This window comes from Salvelinus namaycush, chromosome 7 (genome assembly GCF_016432855.1).
Source record: "Salvelinus namaycush isolate Seneca chromosome 7, SaNama_1.0, whole genome shotgun sequence".
Lineage (NCBI taxonomy): Eukaryota > Metazoa > Chordata > Actinopteri > Salmoniformes > Salmonidae > Salvelinus > Salvelinus namaycush.
The window spans coordinates 14,076,420-14,094,860 of record NC_052313.1 but is presented as its reverse complement, the minus strand read 5'-3'; the positions used below and the strand labels follow the sequence as shown (position 1 = coordinate 14,094,860).

At 39.1% G+C, this 18,441-nt stretch overlaps 1 protein-coding gene across 1 annotated transcript in view; it reads left to right on the top strand.

Moving 5' to 3' along the window:
• Nucleotides 1–18,441, top strand: part of LOC120051004 (dipeptidyl aminopeptidase-like protein 6) — a 134,145-nt gene that overhangs the window by 64,453 nt on the left and 51,251 nt on the right. The window contains exon 3 of the mRNA XM_038997574.1: nucleotides 14,117–14,215. Coding sequence (XP_038853502.1) covers nucleotides 14,117–14,215 — 99 coding nt within the window. The remainder of the gene's footprint in view (nucleotides 1–14,116; nucleotides 14,216–18,441) is intronic.

The window sequence follows — 18,441 nt, the reverse complement described above, 5'->3', positions numbered from 1 at the left end:
ACCTAGGTGTCTGGTTAGACTGTAAACTCTCCTTCCAGACTCACATCAAACATCTCCAATCCAAAGTTAAATCAAGAATTGGCTTCCTATTTCACAACAAAGCATCCTTCACTCATGCTGCCAAACATATCCTCGTAAAACTGACCATACTAGCGATCCTCGACTTCGGCGATGTCATTTACAAAATAGCCTCCAATACTCTACTCAATAAATTGGATGCAGTCTATCACAGTGCCATCTGTTTTGTCACCAATGCTCCATATACTACCCACCACTACGACCTGTACGCTCTCGTTGGCTGGCCCTCGCTTCATACTCGTCGCCAAACCCACTGGCTCCAGGTCATCTACAAGACCCTGCTAGGTAAAGTCCCCCCTTATCTCAGCTCGCTGGTCACCATAGCAGCACCCACCTGTAGCACGCGCTCCAGCAGGTATATCTCTCTGGTCACCCCCAAAACCAATTCCTCCTTTGGCCGCCTCTCCTTCCAGTTCTCTGCTGCCAATGACTGGAACAAACTACAAAAATCTCTGAAACTGGAAACACTTATCTCCCTCACTAGCTTTAAGCACCAGCTGTCAGAACAGCTCACAGATTACTGCACCTGTACATAGCCCATCTATAATTTAGCCCAAACAACTACCCTCTTCCCCTACTGTATTTATTTATTTATTTTGCTCCTTTGCACCCCATTATTTCTATTTCTACTTTGCACATTCTTCCACTGCAAATCTACCATTCCAGTGTTTTAATTGCTATATTGTATTTACTTTGCCACCATGGCCTTTTTTGCCTTAACTCCCTTATCTCACCTCATTTGCTCACATTGTATATAGACTTATTTTTCTACTGTATTATTGACTGTATGTTTGTTTTACTCCATGTGTAACTCTGTGTTGTTGTATGTGTCGAACTGCTTTGCTTTATCTTGGCCAGGTCGCAATTGTAAATGAGAACTTGTTCTCAACTTGCCTACCTGGTTAAATAAAGGTGAAATAAAGAAAAAATTTAAATAAGCGGTGACATTCGCAGAAGGCGCACATATATTTTCCATAGACCTGGACTCCCTGGTCTTTCTTCTGAAGCCACTCTTAGCTTCTCTAACAGTCAGAATGACCTTTAAGATCTGTTTGGGAAGATTTACATGAAAAGCAAATCAATATGCTATCTTTTTTTTAGCTCATGGAGCCCCTTGAAGTGCTTTTATATTCAGGAGAAGCCATATTGATCACTATAACTGCCAATATATTGGAGGTATAACCAAGTTTCTGAGACAATAATCAGTTTTCCTTGGTTAAGTATTGACATGACTGGTAATTATTACAAATAGTTCCCCCTGGAATGGGATCAGGTCAAGAAAATGACTGCAACTTTGCTTTTGAATGTTTTGCTTGAAGTCGATTAAAAATAACTTTTGACATTCAACCAGATCCTTACGTCATTTTCTTAATCTTGTGAAGAAAATGGATAACTGTAATTTTTCCTATGTCTATTATTATATTTTCATAATCAAAACAGGTAGCCTTCCCCCCACGTTTCACTATAGTGTATATTCAGTGTTTCGAATCTGTAATTTAGCTTTGATAAAATATGTTCATTTGGATGTCAAATCCCATGTGGAACTGGCTAATCACATTGTTAATCACTAACACTCATTACCATGTAGGACTGCTGTGTTCTTTTAATTACTTCTACTTGTGGAGTCTTTACAGTCAACATGTGGGCATACTGTATTTCCTATCAGTTTTATCTGGACCTTTTGAAACCTTGATTTAGCATCCTAAAATATACTATAGTTTTTCAATATCCCCTTCAATATTTTTCATCCGATGAATGGGCCCACCAAACCAACTGTATCGAAGAGAAATGAGTTATGAGCATGAGTTATATGGCTTACTGTGAAAGGCATAAAGCACAGAAGACATTCAACTTTTCATTAGCACAATTCTCAATCCATAATAGTTTACAGGTAACTGAATCTGTAGTGAACTACCCAGTGGTAGATGGAGTACAATAGACCAACTTAAGCTGCAGCACTAGAGTACTGTACTGTACCAGATGCCAAAGGGTCTCACACCTTGTCAGCACCTACTGTAGTTGTGAACTGTTCTCCTCCTCTTCCTCTCATATTTTAAGAGCTGTATTTTTGAAACTGCTGTGAGGGGAAATGTAGAGGTGAAAGTGACAGGCTTCATGGAGTATCCGGGGATCGAACGCCGTCTGGGGCAATGTGTCTGGAGTTGGCAGTGCTAAACCATATTCTGGCACAAACTGTTCCCCTCTGCCTTTGCCTTTTCTAGTCTCAGACTCCCTCACACCCTCTGTCCATTTGGGTTGCCAGTACTGGCCTGCCTTCTGGAACAGAGAGGGACAGTGGGAGTCCGAAGGGGCTGTGGAGACTGGACAGGTGGCATCTCCAGCTTGCATCCCTCCCTAAATCCTCCCCCGCCTCCCTCACAACTCCTACAGTGTGCCCAAGCAGAACTCGCGTTTATGGTCCAAGTCTTTTCACAAACGGAATCCCACTGGGCTCTCACAGACTGCCCATTCCTGGGCGTTTGGAGGGCTATTTGATCAAATGGTATTATAAAAAATCCCTTGGTTAATAAAAAGAGGCTTTAGGAAACTTTGTGGATTAATTAGTTATGCACAACAACCCAAAACAAATAGCGGATGATGGGGCTGAGTGATTCTGCACTTCTGTTCTTCATCTGGCTTTCTCCAATTATTTAAAGTGATTCCTTGAAGACCAATACATTGCTTTGACTGAGTGTGGTGTATTTTTTAAGGATTATGTTTCTGAGATGGGAGTCCAATTCCCTGAACATACTGCACAACCTGTAGTTCAGTTGTGCAAATAGATCCTGCAGCAAAATCACTGCTTCCACCTGGTAACACGCCCCTTGCTATTCTGAAACTATTTTGTACTGCTCATTGCAGAAAATAGTCATTTAAACAAGACAACTGATCCATCTGTACCCCAGAGTTACAGTAAAGGAGGATGAATGTGGTTATGCATTGAGATGGCAGGTCTTCTCCCACTCACGAACAGAAGTGTGTTGATACATGTTTCCCCCGCCAAACATCAGGGTAAAAACACTGGCTCCTGACAAGCATTTTGTTTTCACAACCTTAACTTCCCTCTTCACTCACAATGACAAGTCACAGATCGATCTGTACCACAGGGATGGCACATGCTCTCTACGTCAATACAAGTGGGTCAAGGTTTCTCCACTGTCTTTCGGGGGTTGGAGTATTTCTGTGACTGAGGAGTGACATGCTGACTGACTGACTGGCTGATATGCTGACTGACTGGCTGACATGCTGACTGACTGGCTGACATTCTGACTGATTAACTGACATGCTGACAGCTCATTGAGGTCGTCAGAGGAGAAAATAGACCCATCCAGTCATTGGAGCTGCTGCTCTTGTATACCCCTTGTCTCCAGCTCTTCCTGGGAAAGGCAGTTACTGGCCTAGAATAGGTACTTCTGTCACTGTACACTGACCCCTGCAATCATACAGAACTCAAGTGGCAGGCTGGCTAGAATTCCAAGAAAGTGTTATTTCTGGATGTTTGGAGGAGGAAAATACATGGGTTTTATGTGGTTTCAGTTGCCTTCTGTTTGTTTTTATTTCCTGTTCATTTTTGGTCTATTATCTGTAAGAGATTGACGCTCATAATATATAATAATATAACTTTGTCATATCATTTTTTTATATTAATATGGCTGCAGGTTATAGTTCCTGATAAAGGAAAGCTGATATGGCTTGTAAAAAATGTTTCCTTAACTCTTGTAACACAATTAGGAACTCAAATCTCAACAGACCTCCAGTCTTAAGTAGATGCACACACAGACACACACACACGCTCACAAATGCACACACATTGACATACACAACATACAATTTATGTAACATTTTTACAAACATCCAATCCATGTACATTCCAACACAGATGCAGTATGATTGGGTTACAGGGACCACTTTTGTGTTGGTGTGACTGCGCGTTGGTGTGTGTTAATAAGGCAATTTGCTTCTGAAATCCCCGGAGAGGGAACATGTGTGGCACAGAGTCTTGTGTTCAAATTGGGCGCGACAGGCGGCCACAACACATTGGTTGTGACTGCTTGCGTGGTGATCCTTTGAGAGGACTCATGTGTAGATTGTCTCGGAACCTCCCGTGAGCTGTCTTGGTGAAGGGACTGGCCTTGTTCAAATAATTCAGCAATGCATCCTTCCTCTCTACCTTTCTTGAAGTAATCACTGATTTTAATTGATTAGATTTGTGTCAGTAGGGGCCTCCCGAGTAGCACAGTGGTCTAAGGCTCTGCATCGTAGTGCTAGCTGTGCCACTAGAGATCCTTGTTCGAGTCCAGGCTCTGTCGCAGCCGGCCGCAACCGGGAGACCCATGGGGCGGCACACAATTGGCCCAGCATTGTCCAGGTTAGGGGAGGGTTTGGCCGGCAGGGATGTTCTTGTCCCATCACGCTCTAGCGACTCCTGTGGCGGGCCAGGCGCAATGCACGCTGACACGGTCGCCAGGTGTACGTGTGTTTCCTCTGACACACTGGTGCGGCTGGCTTCTGGGTTAAGCGGGCATTGTGTCGAGAAGCAGTGCGGCTCGGCTGGGTTGTGTTTCGGAGGACGCACGGCTCTCGACCTTCGCCTCTCCTGAGTCCGTACGAGAGTTGCTACGATGGGACAAGACCGTAACTATCAATTGGATACCACGAAATTGGGGAGAATTTTTTTTTTTAAGTGACAGTAAGAGGGTGATAACCTTGCTTTCATCTATACAGTCACTTATAGATCTGTGTTTACCTCCAGGAAACAAGGGAGGAAAGACGCATTTCTGAACACGGACATTATCACCAAGGGAACAGGGAAAGATGTGACATAAGAGACTCTGTAGGAACAATTGTCCTCAGACCCAGCTCTTTGTGTGTGTGTGTGTGTGTGTGTGTGTGTGTGTGTGTGTGTGTGTGTGTGTGTGTGTGTGTGTGTGTGTGTGTGTGTGTGTGTGTGTGTGTGTGTGTGTGTGTGTGTGTGTGTGTGTGTGTGTGTGTGTGTGTGTGTGTGTAATTGCATAATCTTTTCATTTGTGAAAGTATGCATGTGTTGAATGACCACGATGACAATGAATATTTATCTGTGTACATGCTTTTCTCTGAAGGTTGACGTTTATTGAGATGAGTCTTGTCCTGAAGGTGGAACTGAGCGATTTCCCGCTAAATGGGCCATCTGCAAAGTCAAAATTGGCTATATTGTAAAAAATCTGGAAAACAAAAATGATTTTAGGGTTAGGTTTAAAATCTGATTTTAGGAACACTCTGCAGAGTTGCCTCCAGAACAAGATTTATGGCAAAAAACACTAACCTTCTTCTCGGTGTGCCTTTTCCACCTCTCTCACCCTCCTACATTCCCATGCACACCTTCATGGCGCCACACTCACATCACTCTTGCACACGTCTTAAATAGCTATTAAGCTCCAGCACGCTTGTGAATTTAAGATGCAGAACATATTAATATTTATCTCATTGCAGGTAGGGAGGGGGTGGATGGTGGAGGAAAGATATGATTGAACCAGTAACGGAAAAAAGCCCAAGCATATTTAATAGGCCATCCCCAACGGGTAGCCAGACCCCATGCTGGTTTCATCTCCTTCTTCATCTCTTCGCCTCATCTCTCCCCCAGCTCCGCACACGGTGGGGCTCCAGAGCTCGGCATGCTAGCACAGATTCAAGACTAGAAAATAATTCTAACTGTCTTGGCCAAACAAGGTTAGCGTTTAGCGCCGAACGCCGTTACTTTAAAAACCCAGGGGAACAACTTAAATGGATTTACTATTTTATCTTCAAATGCACTTTTCTCTGACTTTGCCTTTGGACACAATAAAGAAAGGTTGAGGTTTTCTGACCTAACATTGTTATCTGTTCTGAAGTAGTACTTCTATGTAATAAAAGGGCAGAAAAGATTGCTTCTATTATTGCAACCTGTGCGAGAGCATCAAGTGATGGGGTTTTGGTACCGAAAATATGATTTTGTCTCAGGTTGCTTCTAAACTTAGTGTCACTTCACTCAGCAATAAACTGACCTCAAAACTCTTGTTTGATTAAGTGAATTCTAAAAGCAATATTTGATGATTTCTTTAAACATTTAATTTGTCCTATGACCTTTCATATGCATTACATTGGTCTTCATCAGATGTCCATGTCCTGCAGTAGAAGAGTCACTACTGTAAATATTCCCTCCAAGGTTTAGCTACAATTCCCTCATCTACAGACCACCTCCTTATTCTCTCCAAGTGAGTGAATATCTCCGCTATGGAAACCAAATAAAACAAATCGGTTATTGCATTAAGCTCTTTTTTCAGCCCTGATATGAATATCTGAAAAAGAGTCGCACTGCAGACGGAGAGCTCATGCGATCAGATCATATGGTTTGAATTATGAGGAAATTAATTTGGCTACCCCAGACATCTAGTGTAAATACAACAGCCCATTGAACTGATCAGATCATCTACTGATCTTAACCAGAGCCTAGAGGGCTTTAGTCTTAATATTCATTTCTTGAGAAGTATAGTACATCACCCTGACAGGACAGTGTAAAGAGAAGTGGTGAAGATGTAATTGCAGATCACAATGTGTTGAAAATACTCATGTATTTCGTCTTGTTTTGTCAGTGTTTTGAATAGCATTGTCACTGAAGGGAATAGATCTGGACGTGTCACTAGTAACACCCATTGAGTTTTCCCCCATAAACCTTATTCACAGCTCCCCTTATTTGAGCGTGTATCTTCACCGCATGTGTTGTACAAAGGAAGGCTCAATGACATCATATAAAGATGCCATATAGAGGAATGCAGCACCCATTGGTGCTTCTTGTCCTCCAACATAGAGTTATGAACACTAGAGGAAAGATAGTTATAAACACTAAAGGAAAGATAGTTATAAACACTAGAGGAAAGATAGTTAACAACACTAGAGGAAAGATTGTTATAAACACTAGAGGAAAGATAGTTAAGAACACTAAATGAAAGAGTTATAAACACTAGAAGAAAGATAGCATTATAAACACTAGAGGAAAGATAGTTATAAACACTAGAGGAAAGATAGTTATAAACACTAGAGGAAAGATAGCATTATAAACACTAGAGGAAAGATGGCGTTATAAACACTAGAGGAAAGATAGCATTATAAACACTAGAGGAAAGATAGCATTATAAACACTAGAGGAAATATAGTTATAAACACTAGAGGAAAGATGGTTATAAACACTAGAGGAAAGATAGTTATAAACACTAGAGGAAAGATAGTTATAAACACTAGAGGAAAGATAGTTAAGAACACTAAATGAAAGAGATATAAACACTAGAAGAAAGATAGTTAACAACACTAGAGGAAAGATAGTTAACAACACTAGAGGAAAGATAGTTATAAACACTAGAGGAAAGATAGTTATAAACACTAGAGGAAAGATGGTGTTATAAACACTAGAGGAAAGATAGCATTATAAACACTAGAGGAAAGATAGCATTATAAACACTAGAGGAAAGATAGTTAAGAACACTAAATGAAAGAGTTATAAACACTAGAGGAAATATAGTTAACAACACTAGAGGAAAGATAGTAAACAACACTAGAGGAAAGATGGTTAACAACACTAGAGGAAAGATAGTTAACAACACTACAGGAAAGATGGTTAAAAACACTAGAGGAAAGATGGTTAAAAACACTAGAGGAAAGATAGTTATAAACACTAGAGGAAAGATAGTTATAAAGACTAGAGGAAAGATGGTTATAAACACTAGAGGAAAGATAGTTATAAACACTAGAGGAAAGATAGTTATAAAGACTAGAGGAAAGATAGTTATAAAGACTAGAGGAAAGATGGTTATAAACACTAGAGGAAAGATGGTTATAAACACTAGAGGAAAGATAGTTATGAAGACTAGAGGAAAGATGGTTATAAACACTAGAGGAAAGATAGTTATAAAGACTAGAGGACAGATGGTTATAAACACTAGATGAAAGATAGTTATAAACAGTAGAGGAAAGATAGTTATAAAGACTAGAGGAAAGATGGTTATAAACACTAGAAGAAAGATGGTTATAAACACTAGAGGAAAGATGGGTATAAACACTAGAGGAAAGATGGTTATAAACACTAGAGGGAAGATAGTTATAAGCACTAGAGGAAAGATAGCATTATAAACACTAGAGGAAAGATGGCGTTATAAACACTAGAGGAAAGATAGCATTATTAACACTAGAGGAAAGATGGCGTTATAAACACTAGAGGAAAGATAGTTATAAGCACTAGAGGAAAGATAGCATTATAAACACTAGAGGAAAGATAGCGTTATAAACACTAGAGGAAAGATAGCATTATAAACACTAGAGGAAAGATAGCATTATAAACACTAGAGGAAAGATAGCATTATAAACACTAGAGGAAAGATAGCATTATAAACACTAGAGGAAAGATAGCATTATAAACACTAGAGGAAAGATAGTTATGAACACTAGAGCAAAGAGTTATACACACTAGAGGACACATAGTTAAAAGCACCAGTCGAAATGTAGATATAAGCACTAGTGGAAAGATGGTTATAAACACTAGAGGAAAGATGGTTATAAACACTAGAGGAAAGATGGTTATAAACACTAGAGGAAAGATGGTTATAAACACTAGAGGAAAGATGGTTATCAACACTGGAGGAAAGATGGTTATAAACACTAGAGAAAAGATGGTTATCAACACTGGAGGAAAGATAGTTATAAACACTGGAGGAAAGATAGTTATAAACACTGGAGGAAAGATGGTTATAAACACTAGAGGAAAGATGGTTATAAACACATGTCATTTTGAGAAAATGGCCGATGAAGATAGGCTAATGCAATTAAAATGTACGTTCCATAAATATGACCATTTATGTCACAGGAATTAAACTCTTGTTCATATATCACTTCTAAACTGAAAATAAACATCAAATCTACCTTTTACAAATACATTAGCACGTTTAATACATTTCTTTCAAGCAATAGAGCAAATGCTTTGAATACTGGTCTGTTGGCCAAATATGCAGTTTTGGGCAAATTCTCATATCACTTTGCTCAATTTGTCACATACAAGAATTTTGTATGGCTGTTGAAATGTGCAGAACAGTAATCAGCTATGCCTGCCCCAAATGTAAGGCCCTCTTTGAGCTGTTGCTGGTGACGCTTTACTTTCTTGACTGTGTCATGGGACCTGCGCCTACGCTTGGCACACTCCATTGAAGCAGCATCAGCTCTCACAACTCTCACAATCTCTGATTGCTCCAGTGTCACCAAAGTGCTATCAATCAACAATTTGTTCATAACATTTGTTATAGCAGTGGCTCCCTCATTGAATGTGGCTGCCATACTGGCTGCTCCATCAATGCGGCTTTTGACCACGAAGACCGTTTTGGGGCATCACGACCATATTACAGAGTTCAGACATTCATTTGCATTCTGGGTTCCTCCGTGCTACATTCTTTTGAGGACGTTATCATTTGACATCCTATGATATACAGGTACCATTTTCTGTGCAACCTCAATATTAAAAAATGTATGGCCTCCAAGGTTTTTGTGACAGGGTAGATCTTTACCATTTTCTATGGCTCACTGGTACCAGCACCAATGCACAAACCTATCCTGTAGTTGGAAGTGAATCCTCTCTTGAGCCAAGTGCCATCAAAGGATACATGAATGTCTATGATGGCATCCTCATCCTTCAGCATCTCTGCTATGTCTGGGTCTATATCTGCGTATGCTCTTCTAATTATCTTTGCAGGGCTCTCCATTGACTGCAGCCCTCTCTGAATCTCTGCAACTAAAGTGGGGGGGGGGGGGGGGGGGGGGGAAGTACTTATGTCTTTTGACATTACAGACATAACTGCAGGACTAAATATTAGCAAACGAGCATGTATTTACTTTATGTAAAGCTAATTTCTCACTAATCACATTTGGCTACAGCCCAATGAGACTGTAGGCCTATGTGAGTCTCATATAGTTATGTTTTCCTATCACTCTGTTTTATTAACTTTGAATACATACACAGCAAGTCACCTGGCAACAATGGGCCACTCTCCCTTTTTATTTACCTGTCATTCTCCTCTCATGTCTCTGATATGAGCTGAGACGCAAGGAAGGAATCCCTAGGACTTTGCTTATTTTCTTTAGAGCTGCATAACCAAGTTTGTGGGCTAGAAGAACCATCCTCACAAATGCCACATCTCCCCTGGAGCACTCCTGCAGCATGGATGAAATGTAAACACTACTCCTAAATGCATCACGATCACCTTCACAGTCTGCACATTCTATCATGACAGAATGACAGAATCACTGGTTGATGAAGTCTATGGTGATATTCAGTCCAGTGTTTAGACACTTCAAATCATGTACAAGTTGGTTTATTTGAGACGTGGAATAAAAGCCACTGTTGGCTGGCTGCTGTCTGGTTGATCGCTGCTAGTTGTCATCTTCATCTCAACTAATTTGCGTCTCAATGCGCTGCTGCGGGCTACCTCCTATTCCTCCTCTACATGTACTGCCACTGCCTCGATCGACGGATCAGGGAAATTGTTTCTGTCATTCACTGCTTTTCTCGCATTGGCTAACTGAGGTCGTCTATTTTTATGCACATACTGTAGGTATATTCTTCGAGATTTTCTCATTTTGTCTCTCTTTACGTTGATTCTTCGCGGGAGATATTTTCAAACAGGGAAGTGCTGCGCAGCACGTGAGGCATTTTAACCAATCGGGTTGCCGGAAAGGGCCTTTAAATGCCAGTAAAGATGGTTAGAAACATGAGAGGAAAGATGGTTAGAAACATGAGAGGAAAGATAGTTATAAACATGAGAGCAAAGATAGTTATAAACACTAGAGGAAAGATGGTTATCTTCTTATGGCTGGGGGCAGTATTGAGTAGCTTGGATGAATAAGGTGCCCAGAGTAAACTGCCTGCTACTCAGGCCCAGAAGCTAAGATATGCATATAATTAGTAGATTTGGATAGAAAACACTCTGAAGTTTCTAAAATTGTTTGAATGATGTATAACAGAACTCATATGGCAGGCAAAAACCTGAGAAAAAATCCAACCAGGAAGTGGGAAATCTGAGGTTTGTAGTTTTTCAAGTCATTGCCTATCGAATATACAGTGTCTATGGGGTCATATTGCACTTCCTAAGGCTTCCACTAGATGTCAACAGTCTTTAGAACCTTGTTTCAGGCTTCTACTGTGAAGGATGAGGGAATGAGAGCTGTTTCAACCAGGTGTCTGGCAGAGTTCCATGAGCTCACTCAGGCGCGCCCCCGTGAGAGGTAGCTGCATTCCTTCTCCTTTCTAAAGACAAGGGAATTCTCCGGTTGAAACATTATTGAAGATTTATGTTAAAAACATCCTAAAGATTGATTCTTTACATCGTTTGACATGTTTCTACGAACTGTAATGGAATTCTTTGACTTTTCGTCTGGACTAAGTGTGCCTGCGCGTCGTGAATTTGGATATTTGAACTAAACGCGCAAACAAAAAGGAGGTATTTGGACATAAATGATGGACTTTATCGAACAAAACAAACTTTTATTGTGGAACTGGGATTCCTGGGAGTGCATTCTGATGAAGATCATTAAAGGTAAGTGAATATTTATAATGCTATTTCTGACTTCTGTTGACTCCACAACATGGCGGGTACCTGTATGGCTTGTTTTTGTGTCTGAGCGCCGTACTCAGATTATTGCATGGTGTGCTTTTTCCGTTAAAAAAAGATGAAATCTGACACAGCGGTTGCATTAAGGAGAAGTTTATTTAAAGTTCCATGCATAACACTTGTATTTTCATCAACATTTATGATGAGTATTTCTGTAAATTGATGTGGTTCTGCAAAATCACCGGATGTTTTGGAGGCAAAACATTACTGAACATAACGCGCCAATGTAAACTAAGATTTTTGGATATAAATATGAACTTTATCGAACAAAACATACATGTATTGTGTAACATGAAGTCCTATGAGTGTCATCTGATGAAGATCATCAAAGGTTAGTGATTAATTTTATCTCTATTTCTGCTTTTTGTGACTCCTCTCTTTGGCTGGAAAAATGGCTGTGTTTTTCTGTGACTAGGTACTGACCTAACATAATCAGATGGTGTGCTTTCGTCGTAAAGCCTTTTTGAAATTGGACACTGTGGTGGGATTAACAACAAGTTTATCTTTAAAATGGTGTATAATACTTGTATGTTTGAGGAATTTTAATTATGAGATTTCTGTTGTTTGAATTTGGCGCCCTGCACTTTCACTGGCTGTTGTCAAGTCGATCCCGTTAACGGGATCTCACCCGATCTCAGCCGTAAGAAGTTATAAACACTAGTGTTATAAACATTAGAGGAAAACGTTATAAACACTAGAGGAAAGGTAGTTATAAACACTAGAGGAAAGATGGTTATAAACACTAGAGGAAAGATGGTTATAAACATGAGAGGAAGGATGGTTATAAACATGAGAGGAAAGATGGTTATAAACACTAGAGGAAAACGTTAAACACTAATGGAAACCGTTATAAACACTAGAGGAAAGATGGTTATAAACACAAGAGTAAAGATGGTTATAAACAGAGTAAAGATGGTTATAAACACTAGAGGAAAGATGGTTATAAACACTATAGGAAAGATGGTTTTAAACACTGGAGGATGGATGGTTTCAAACACTGGAGGATGGATGGTTTCAAACACTGGAGGATGGATGGTTTCAAACACTGGAGGAAAGATAGTTATAAACACTAGAGTAAAGATAGTTATTAACACTAGAGGAAATAGTGAAAAAACTCCCAAGGAAATATAGTTATAAACATTTGAGGAAATAGTTATAAACACTTGAGGAAAGATAGTTAAAAAAACTAGAAGAAAGATGGTTATAAACACTAGAGGAAAGATAGTTAAAAACACTAGAAGAATGGTGCGTTATAAACACTAGAGGAAAGATTATCAACACTGGAGGAAACATAGTTACAAACACTAGAGGAAAGCGTTATCAACACTAGAGAAAAGGTAGTTATGAACACTAGAGGAAGGAGTTATGAACGCTAAAGGAAGGAGTTATAAACACTTGAGGAAAAAGAGTTATAACCACTAGAGGAAATATAGTTATAAACACTAGAGGAAATATAGTTATAAACACTAGAGGAAATATAGTTATAAACACTAGAGGAAATATAGTCATAAACACTAGAGGAAAGGTTGTTATAAACACTAAAGTGAAGAGTTATAAACACTAGAGGAAATATAGTTATAAACACTAGAGGAAAGATAGTTAACAACACTAGTGGAAAGGTTATTATAAACACTAGAGGAAAAAGTTGTTAACACTAAAGGAAAGATAGTTATAAACACTCACGGAAAGCATTGTAAACACTAGAGGAAATATAGTTATAAACACTAGAGGAAAGAGTTATAAACACTAGAGGAAAGAGTTATAAACCCTAAATGAAAGAGTTATAAACACTAGAGGAAAGAGTTATAAACACTAGAGGAAAGCGTTATAAACCCTAAATGAAAGAGTTATAAACACTTGAGAAAAAAGAGTTATAAACACTAGAGGAAAGATAGTTATAAACACTTGAGAAAAAAGATTTATAAACACTAGAGGAAAGATAGTTATGAACACTAGAGGAAAGAGTTATAAACACTAAAAGAAATAGTTATAAACACTAGAGGAAAGATAATTATTACCACTAGAGGAAAGATAGGATGTAACACCTTCTGGTGTGTATAACTTTATGGTCTCCACACAGTCGTCTCAGGCAGATAATGAGCTTGCTTGGCTTGAGGCCTGACCGTAAAGCAGCATGTTAGGATACAACTGTTGTGTCTGGCCTGTACTACCATCGAGACACTGACACAAATAACAATATGCTGACTTTCCCCCAAATGGCTTCTTCAGTTGTGTGTTGTATTTCTGTAATTAATTCAAGTAAATATGCGTTCATGGTGAAATGACCCTCTGCTATTATTTAGTTGGAATTGATAGTGTTCAAAATTGTAAATAGATTAAAATGTATTTAAAATGTGTTTTCACTTGTTCCTTTGCAGGCGAGGATGACAGCTTGGCCCTCAAGGGGAAACTGACCGTGGGGGACATCTTCAGGAAGAACTTCAAGGTTCACGACCCTGAGGCCAAGTGGATCAACAGTGAGTACTCTATTGATGTCGTAGAGGGGTAGTCATGAGACATCCATATGGGTGATACGTCATGTATTCACTGTGGACATTCAAACAGGGTTATACATTTCCCACCAAAAGGTAAAGTTATGCTAATTAACCTGAGTTTAAGACACATTTTGAAGAATCTGTTGGGGTTGGCAGTCAAATAACTAAGGCAATTGTGACTATATAGTAGGAAACCTGTTTTCAGTTGGTCGATGTATAGGTTTAACTAAACATCAGGAAAGTTTCAACACTGAGTTCCATTGAATTGAATAGAACACTTCCACTTACTACACTGCTAGCATCGATTTGGAATCATTATTGCAACGGTGTGAATAACATCGATTGAGCCCTTTGTTCGACTAACAACACCTTCTGCACTAATGATCTCATTGCCCATCCAGTGAATCAGCTCATCTTTAGATGTTAGCAAACACAGTGTAATAAGTGTGTGTTGAATCAATGTCATGTGAAATGGCTCATCTCACTATCTTGATAGGGGTGGTTTTACCACTCTCAGATCAGTGAATCGAATACACCAGCTCATCTCTAAATGTTAACAACCATGCTGTAATAATATATGTTACTGTGTTGAATCAACGTTAGTAAGGAGCCCTGACTGGTGCTCTGTTATATACAGAGGGGTGATACTATGGGTGATCTGACCAACTCAAATGATTCAAAAGCAGAGTTAGAGATTCCCAATGCATGTGCTCAGTCCTCTACCGACTGCCTAAAAGGGTTAAATGGAACCAGTGTTTTTCTGAGACCACTTTCTCAGCCAAGCCTTAGATGACAGCAATTAGAACTAGCTACGTGTGCCTGCGTGTGTGCGTGTCAGTCAGTGTGTAGGAGTCAGTATAGTCGAAAAATGTCAAGGATTAGAAGGGTTGACAGGACTTGCTCTATCCTCTTGTGTAAAACAGTGAAAGAGTGCGTTTAGTCTCCAGTCGATCACATGAAAGTGAAGTGTGTTTTCTAGTTTTTATTTTATTTTTGTAATTTTCTATTTTATTTAACCTTTATTTAACTAGGCAAGTCAGTTAAGAACAAATTCTTATTTACAATGACGGCCTACCAAAAGGCAAAAGGGCCTCCTGCGGGGATGGGGGCTGGGATTAAAATAAATACAATATAAATATAGGACAAAACACATATCACAACAAGAGAGACAACTCTACACAAAGAGAGACCTAAGACAACAACATAGCAATGTTGCACATGTTGCCATTGAAAGAAAATAAAACTTTGACTGCAACTGTTGAAACAGAGCAGACACATTATATTAACCAACTGCTGGTTTCAATAGAATGATCAGGGCCTGACTCCTAGAGACACTTTACAGCCAAAGGATTAATGAAGCAACTTTGATATAACTCATACCTAATGAAGCTGTCTTCTCCTATCAGCCAATGGTCTCCCATAAAGAGGGTGCAGATGGGAGAGAGTACACTGAGTATGTCCAGGCCTGTTCAAGTACTGTACAAAGCTTCCTTTCTTTATTCTTCCCTTCCCCGTCCTTGATATAATCACTGATCTGACACATTTCGGTGGTTGAGATCAAAAGCCTCTAAACATACTGCTTTCACCAATTCAGTACCATCTGATCATTGGTGACTGTCTTACACCCAGTGTTTCTTGGGGCACACAAAATGGTTAACAAATCTATGAAAGTGAATGAGTTGCAGCAAACGGCAAAAAAAAGTAGGCACTGTTTGGATGTTAACATCTGTGCTTCTTTAAAAGTCATTCTCCTCAGGAAATGTTCCTCACTGCATGAAACACCAAGCAATTAATACTATAGTATTTTCCTGTGTCAATAGAATGCTGCGTTCTGTCACTTTGATAAGCTGATTAATAATAGCCTCCATACGTCCTCCATACTGTAGCCTACATGGCAAGCATGCAATGGGAGTCATCTTAAAGATATGCCTTTCTACTGTAGCTGTTTATGGTTGACAGACAGCAACCTGCCTGCGGAGAAAGTCTTCTTAGGGACCCTGTAGATGCAGCTGCCAAAGAAGGAAAGAGACTAGAGGTCCATTATCGACTGATTATTTTATGTTCGTTAGCGTGTCATATTCATTTAGCGAACTTGCAATTATTGGCTTTCGAGGACAGGTCTGGAATTTACATTTTTTGTAAACCTAATTTAGCCTGGAATTATATATTTTTCGACGTTGTTGAGCCATCAATCAATTTCCTGGGAGACATTTGTAATTTAACCTCTAGAATTTATAATGAATCAATGAGTTTATTTTGTCGCTGATAAGTCCAAATCCTTTTGGGGGTATTTTATGGCAATATAAGCTGAGTTCATTATGAATTCAGACAGCACAAGCTACTCATGGTGTTGCGATTTGAATACCCCTGCGGCCTTGTTTTATCACAATCTTTAACAGTAACCAGTGGTGTAAAGTACTTAAGTAAAATTACTTTAAAGTACCACTTAAGTCGTTTTTTGGGGTATCTATACTCTACTATTTATATTTTTGACAACTTTTACTTTTACTTCAGTACATTCCTAACGAAAATAATCTACTTTTTACTCCATACATTTTCCCTGACACCCAAAGTTACATTTTGAATGCTTAAGCAGGACAGGAAAATTGTCCATTCACACACTTATCAAGAGAACATCCCTGGTCATCCCTACTGCCTCTGATCTAGCAGCCTTACTAAACACAAGTTTATCCCAGTAATCTATAAAAGTAACCTTGTTTCATCACAATCTATAACAGTAACCTTGTTTCATCACAATCTATTAATAGGTTGCACCTCCGTCACTCGGTTGCGTCATGCCATTGTTATGAACGTTCTCAAGCCATCCTCTATCAGCGGCGCCATAGTGGTGCCCTAAAGTGGTGATAAGCCCAGTCATTCTGGACGGATGCTAACTACTGTTAGTCTAAATTACACTATATTTCCTGGAAATACAATGACATTGCCAAAGTAGTCAAATATTTATTAGGAAACAACTTTTCCAGCATTATTATGTCGTCAAAATTACTTTAGACAGATGCCAATGTTGTCATTAGCTAACAAAGTTCGTCAAAAATAGCCAGCAATGCTAACGTTAGCAAGCACAAATCCTGTGGCCTCCCCTCAATCTTAGCTAGCTATCTAACGTTATACTGCATCTAAAGTTAATCTGGTGACATCAAAATGACAAAAGTTTTTCCTACTAATTATTTGCCTCCTTTTGAATGTCATTGTATTTCCAAGCCACTGTAATGCACTTTTGATGAAATCTTCATTAGCGCTCATTGACGATGCATTGAGTAGAATGCTCAGTCTGGCATCAGTCCAAAACTAATGTTCAAAACAATATTTTGACAAAACATGCAACCCATGAATAACAGTAACCTTGTTTCATCACAATCTATAACAGGAACCCTGTTTCATCACAAGCTATACCCGTAACCTTGTTTCATCACAATCTATAACAGGAACCTTGTTTCATCGAAATCTATAACAGGAACCTTGTTTCATCACAATCTATAACAGGAACCTTGTTTCATCACAATCTATAACCGTAACATTGTTTCATCACAATCTATAACAGGAACCTTGTTTCATCGAAATCTATAACAGGAACCTTGTTTCATCACAATCTATAACAGGAACCTTGTTTCATCACAATCTATAACAGGAACCTTGTTTCATCACAATCTATAACAGGAACCTTGTTTCATCACAATCTATAACCGTAACATTGTTTCATCACAATCTATAACAGGAACCTTGTTTCATCAAAATCTATAACCGTAACCTTGTTTCATCACAATCTATAACAGGAACCTTGTTTCATCACAATCTATAACAGGAACCTTGTTTCATCACAATCTATAACAGGAACCTTGTTTCATCACAATCTATAACCGTAACCTTGTTTCATCACAATCTATAACAGGAACCTTGTTTCATCAAAATCTATAACAGGAACCTTGTTTCATCAAAATCTATAACAGGAACCTTGTTTCATCACAATCTATAACCGTAACCTTGTTTCATCACAATCTATAACAGGAACCTTGTTTCATCGAAATCTATAACAGGAACCTTGTTTCATCACAATCTATAACAGGAACCTTGCATCATGCGCAGCCTGTTAAAATAAATTGCAGCACATATTGTGCTCTTCTATCGCTCGTGCAATGATGTCCGAGGGGAAAAAACAGTTCGTTGTTTGCATTAACTTCTTTGTTGTC